At 33.3% G+C, this 6,423-nt stretch overlaps 1 protein-coding gene across 6 annotated transcripts in view; it reads right to left on the reverse strand.

The window, feature by feature from the left end:
• The window catches only part of Pla2r1 (phospholipase A2 receptor 1), a 135,063-nt gene that overhangs the window by 26,036 nt on the left and 102,604 nt on the right, over positions 1-6,423 (reverse strand). For all 6 annotated transcript variants that reach the window (XM_063259143.1, XM_063259144.1, XM_063259142.1 and 3 more), the window contains exons 18-20: positions 3,556-3,620; positions 2,995-3,098; positions 726-865 (exon numbers count right to left, since the gene is read on the reverse strand). In XM_063259143.1, the coding sequence (XP_063115213.1) occupies positions 726-865; positions 2,995-3,098; positions 3,556-3,620 (309 nt within the window). The remainder of the gene's footprint in view (positions 1-725; positions 866-2,994; positions 3,099-3,555; positions 3,621-6,423) is intronic.

Consider the following 6,423-nt stretch of genomic DNA (forward strand, 5'->3'; position numbering starts at 1 on the left):
CTAAGAGTTAAACAATTATGATTTGGAATGCATTTTAATTACTTCCACCTAAGGCCTATAAAATTGTTTTATTACAAACATGAGGAGTGGAGGGAAAGTCTAAGCCTTAATTGAAGACAGTATCAGAAATAATAAATCTGCTTTACAATAGCCCCCTGGCAATTTTCTTTTCTTAAATTCAATTCTGCATGGAAGCTTCAGTTTTATGAGGCTCAAGATGACATTGACCAAGCTAAGTTATTAGTTTGTCAATTCAAGGTAGGCAGAGATTTTTGCTGGTTCCAGGCAGAGAAGACACAAAAGGAGCAAACAGAGACTGGGCTCTCGGGAGTTTATAGCTCTATTGAGAGCAGGAGCTAACAGGCACCTGCACGCACAGGCACACATGGGTACAATTTCCTGCACACAGACATGTACATGCACACACATCACACCTAGAAAACCACACAGCACAATGAATGACTGTGCTAGTGGTAAGGCTGAGTGTACAAATGGGCAGTGGTGGAAAGGCCATTTTCCACAAAACTTTTTCATTATAAACAAAATGTTTTTGTTCCAAATTGTTTGCTTCTAAGTGGGAAACTTCTTAAATCTCTTGATGCACAAAACATTGACAAAGACATTTCAGGTCCTGTGGATAACTCATGATTTTTTAAAAACCATCATCATTTTTTGATTACTTTCCAAACTCAGTACTTGTAAAAAAAGAAACAAAATAAATTTACCTTATAGTTAAAGTATAGCCATCCATTGGGACATGTTCCATGTTGTTTTGGTGTATTATTTTCTTTCTCAATGACCCAAATCTTTTTTCGTTTGCAAATACCAGGCATAAAAACTGAACACTCCTCACTACCCCAGAGTCCTGGAGGAGAAATAGGTGAGAGATGGCTTAGAAACAATAGTGATGTTGTGGCCATTCTCAGTTGATTACTATTTTTATGACTGCTAGAGTTTTCATGATTTATTTTTTGATCCAAACTTAGATACTAATTATAGAGTTCCCTAGTGGCAAAAGCTAACTGGGCAAGATGCCAAGTCAATGATTCTATTTTAAGAATGAAAGTTTTGAAATGCTAAATAAATAAACATACACAAGTGCTGTCATGGAAATCACAGACCTGATTAAATCTTAAGAATATTTCACTTGGGTAACAAAATAATATTTATTGAGCAACTTTTTTGTCTTAATCATTCACACTCTATAATTCTTTAAAAAATGCAGGGGAACATCCCTAATCTAAAAATATTAAGTAAAAAAAAAAAAAAAAAAAAAAAAAAAAAAAAAAAAACCTTTGAGCTCTAAAATTATGCTTAAAAAGTTTCAAATTTCAGATTTTGGGATTTCAATAAAGCCTACATGAATATTCTCAGATAAAAAAAAAAAAAAAACACAAATCCCTAAATCTTAAACACTTCTGGCCCCAAGCACTTAGGTAAGAAATAAACTGTATAATAATTTTAAAAATTAACACTGGAACTTCTAAGAAAGTAGTATTTCCCAATACTGACCCTCAAATAAAGTAGATTCACATAAAAACTTGTCCTTAACATTCACAAGTCTTTGGCCTCCTGCAAACTAGTTTTTCTTTTTTAATTCAGAAGAGCTCTATTTTCACAGTAAGGGTTGAGCATATTTTTTTAGCATTCAGATCATCAGTCTCAGAACAGGACAGAGTAAATGCAAATTGCAAGGGCAGATTCAGTTTCTTAGTATTAAAAACATGAGCCAAAAAGATGTTGGATTTGAAGGAGGGGCTGGAATACTATTTCAATGCAGATTAGCTGCTATTTTCCCAGACTCACAAAGCAGCACTTTCTGTAGGCTGTTGTGACACCTGCTGGCAAAAGAAAGCTGATTAACCTTGCGATTTCTTTTCCTAACTCTGCTGAGGCCCTCCCACCAAGGATCGCTTTTTGTGCTTGTTCTTTTCCTGAGCCGGGGCACAGATTAATTATGAATCTATTTGAGGAGGGGATATCGTTATCTTTTATTGACTAGAGAGTGTGGGTGGGTATGAGTGAACAATCAACTCAAACAAAACACTATCCTGATGAAAATTAAAACATCTTCAACATAAATGTGTTTTCAAATCCAATTTGCAAACAGTTGTTCTTCCAAAACAAGCAGCAATTAATGCCAGGTATTAAAAAAAATACTAAATTGAATGAAGCTTTTCACAGAGGTTCAATGTTTGGCTAGTTATAAACTACATATTAGAAAGAGATAAAAAAGCAAAAAAGGTTACACATTGAAATTTTTTAGAGAATATAATTTGTCAGATAAATTTGTTGGCAGTTTCAATGGACTCTTGGCAGTTTCAACTGGTGCTCTTTTGGTTCATAAAGAAGGATTTATCTAGTTGTGGATTATTTTTTAAAAAATAAACACATCAAGTAAACAGAAGGAATGACCATCCATAAGCCTTAAAACTGATAAAATAGAACACGGTCAACTGAAAATAAAAACAACTAGGCTTCTCATTGAATTGATGCAATAAAAAGGTTCAAAGCTATTTTGAAGAAAACGACATTATGGCAGCTATTGCTGATTTAATATCATCTCGATTTGAAGTCCTATCATGCTTTTGTTCTTGTTTCCATTGGTTCTATCATGTTGTGTCTTACTGGATTTTAATATGTGTGATTATCGAATTTTCTATGGAAAATGAGATAATATAGTAGCCATTGTTTATTTTCTGTTATTTGGTTCTGAATGCCCTATGATACTTTCATTCTCTTGAATGGTTTTATACTATTTTGTTATGTTTGTGAAGGTATGCTCAACTATTTCAAAGAAAGAGACATTATGGTAGCTACTGTTAATATCCGGTTGTCTTGTGGTGAAGTGCTGTGTTGCCTACATTGTTCTGATCTGCTTTGTTCTGTCCTCTTTTGTCTTAATCCCTTTAAAATAAAAATAAAACATAAAAAAATGTTCAAGCCTCCAGAAAACTTTGTATATTAAATCAAAACATGATTAAATAAAATAACCTGTTTTGGAAGAAATGAAGCCACATGTCTGGCTTTGATTATTCATAGATATTTCTCTTCTGTTGTCCCAGTTTTGGTATATTAGTGGTGACCCATCAGTCCAACTGTAGAAAAATTAAAAATGTTAAGGTCATGTCATTTTGCATGTTCTGTTTTCAACACTATTCTTGAACTTCTGGGGTATGGGATGAAGGATTAATATTTTACTGAATTTAGAAAGATTATCAGTATAGTACAACAAATGCAGTTAACAATACTGTATTGATGTGGACTTAAACATTTTCTAAGAAGGTACTTTTTTCTAATGTGTTCTTATCCAAAAATAACCAAATAAATGCAACAAGAGGAAGCCTTTGGAGGTGATGAATGTGTTTATGACATGGATTGGGGTGATGGCTTCATGTGTGTGTACTTTAAAAACATATCTTTGGCTGGAGAAATGAAAAATTTTTAAAAATAATGTATGATGGATATTCAGCAAACTTATCAAGATCTAGTCCAATCATTCTGCACATAAAACTCATCAAACAAAATTAAATGCAAATTAATCTAGATTCATACTGAAATTCATTGTTGGCTTTTTCTTCTTGAAGTCCAATCCACCAATTTACACCATACTTTGATAGCTATTAAAAAAAGAAAGAAAAAGTGTCAGGGTTTATTCTTTTTGTTTTCTTTTTTCACTATTAAGATTAATAAAATTGCTGCTAATGGCTTTCTACTCTTCAGTATTTTACCCCATTATCTAAGGACGAATAAGGCCTAGATCTTAAGAAAGTCTGAAACTTCATTATCCTAAAATATTCCCTCCTCATTATGAAGGAAAACTTGAATCAAACTTTGAAAATAACTTTAGTTTCATACAATTTGAAAAGTAAATTTTCTAACTTGGTAAGAGGTGACAAAGTAAAATAGAAGATGGATTATTATTCTTGTCTAAAACATCAATGTGTTATTCTCTTAGTGATTTATGGAATCCCGTTACAGGTATCATATCTATTTGAAAAACAACTCAAGCTACAAAGCCATCAATAAAAAATTTGAATTTTAGGTATTAGTCTGATTGTTAAGCTTTAAAGAGTATTAGCAATCAAACAGAGAGACACCCAATATAGGCTAGAAGGATGTTGCTGAATTCCAGGTTCAGCAACTAGGAAATTATCCTTTGTGTATTTTAACACCAATTATTAATCACTCTGGCCTGAGCCCAATAAGATTTAAAATTGAACATGTATATGCATGTGCACACACCCATTCGAACAGTTATAATACTGGACTTATGACTCAGGAAATGGAAATTCCCTGTTTAACTATAAAAGGGGAAGAGATGTCCTAAGTCAGCAAATTATGTGCTGTGTGTACTATGTATCTATGTGTGTGTTTATGTGTGTGTGTGTGTGTGCACATATGAAATAGTTTAGTTTTTATAATGCTGAAAATGTGTTAATTTGAAGACATATAATTAGGGTTGCAATCTAATTTCTTTATTAAAGATGGGATTACATTTTAAGATATATATTTTTTTTCATATGAATTTCATGTCATCACACAAAGGAATCTAATAACTTGCTAACATTCTAATTTATAAACAGGTATTTCTACTCTGTCTGCCATATCAGCAATTTGAGAATAATGCAAGATAGAACAACTGTAATTTTGGATCCCTGAGGTGTTGTTTCATGGACATGTTCTCTCGTGCTGAATTTAGATTTCCACTGTCAGACTTCAGAATGGGTCCACTGAGACTGACTGTGAACGCAGTGGGAGAACCACAACAAATTCATTGCATCTAAAAAGGTCTCATGTGCCACAACAGTGGAAATCATAGCTGGATTGTTCACTGTCCCAATTAAGGACCTTTAAAGAGAAATTATAGCTACTGCATCTTAAGTGATGTATTTATTACCACCCCAATTGTGGTCTGATAATCTCCCAAGCCGCATATCACAACTTGTTATGCTATTTCACAGGGTAAGTTAGAAGATATCCAGTGTGAAAATTCTAAAGTGAAAGATGGATGTTTTAAATTTTAGCTGAGGTATAAGGTTACAACAGTGGAAACCTTATTGATATGTATCAGTAAAAAATGTGATGCATTTTATAACATCAGTTATGTCTTATTATAGATACACAGTCATTGCAGGCAGTGCCATATAGGAAGAACATTTACCAAAAAGATGTAAAACCCAACAAGAGTAAATAGATTAATCTACTTAGTTACTTAAGGAAGAATAACCTTCCAAGTGTGGTGGTACACACCTGTAGTACCAGCACTTGGGAGGCTGAGGCAGGAGGATCACTGAGTTTGAGGTCAGCCTAGGTTACACAGTGAGTTCAAGGCTAGTCTGGACTACAGAGTGAGATCTTGCCTTAAAAAACAAAGTGAAACAAAACAAAGCAAAGCAAACAAAGAAAAAACCTGTCCTCTTTAAAAATGTTTTCATAAAAAATGATAAAATTGAGCAATTTTAGTGCTTAAAACTAGATTTTTGAGGAAGACTAATGGATTTGATCTATTCCTTTAGCTGTATTTACAAATAAAATGTAAAAGATAATGATGTAAAAAAAGATATGATAAATTGTCACTCATATTTTGAAATGATAAATTTACACAACACAATATAAAAATGTTAGGCAAATAGTCTGATTGGCTAGGTGTTCATATAAAAGAATAGTTACACACTTACATTGATTTTCATTTTCTGGCATTAATCTGATTATCGAAATGGCTAAAAAAAAAATCCCCCCCAAAACCAGAAAACCAACCTCAAATCCACTTTGATCATGTCCTGTGGTCTATTATTCAGAATGAGAGAGAAAGACTGACTTATTCTTTATCTAAGAATGGAAGTATTTTGTTAATTTTTTTGCTTCAGATTTTTAAGACTATACCATTTTGTGATTCATAACTAGTGCTTCTGTGCTCCTACCTAAATGTTATTTTTGTTCTCCACAATTTCTACTTCATATGATAGCTATGTCAAACACATGTGTAATTTTAAAAGTATTTAATAACTATTTTTTCTGATTCTGCCTACATTTATAGTCTGGGTGTTCCACAAAAGTGAATGTTTTGGCTCTTATAAAAAGCTCTTACCTGAGAGGGCAAACTTCTCCTCCTGCCTCACAAGGACACAGAGAAAAGACAGCATCCATGAGCTAGGAAACAAGTCCTCAGACACAGAACCTGCTAGCGCCTGGCTTGTGGACACGCAGCCTTCAAACAGTGAAGAATACATTTTTGGTGTCTAGGAGCCCCACCTTAGTCTTGTTCTGTTCTACCAGTTCACATTCCCCTTACCAGTCTCTGCATTTTAAATGCTCTAATAATTTTTGTGGTATAGTTGAGGTATATGTTGAAGCAGCAATTCCTTTACAATAGAACATTAAATATATTAACAGTCATAGGTGGGGTAACTTTTTTTCATA

This window comes from Cavia porcellus, unplaced genomic scaffold (assembly GCF_034190915.1).
Source record: "Cavia porcellus strain 051 isolate PalLab524CR breed Dunkin Hartley unplaced genomic scaffold, mCavPor4.1 scaffold_12, whole genome shotgun sequence".
NCBI classification, from domain to species: Eukaryota; Metazoa; Chordata; class Mammalia; order Rodentia; family Caviidae; genus Cavia; species Cavia porcellus.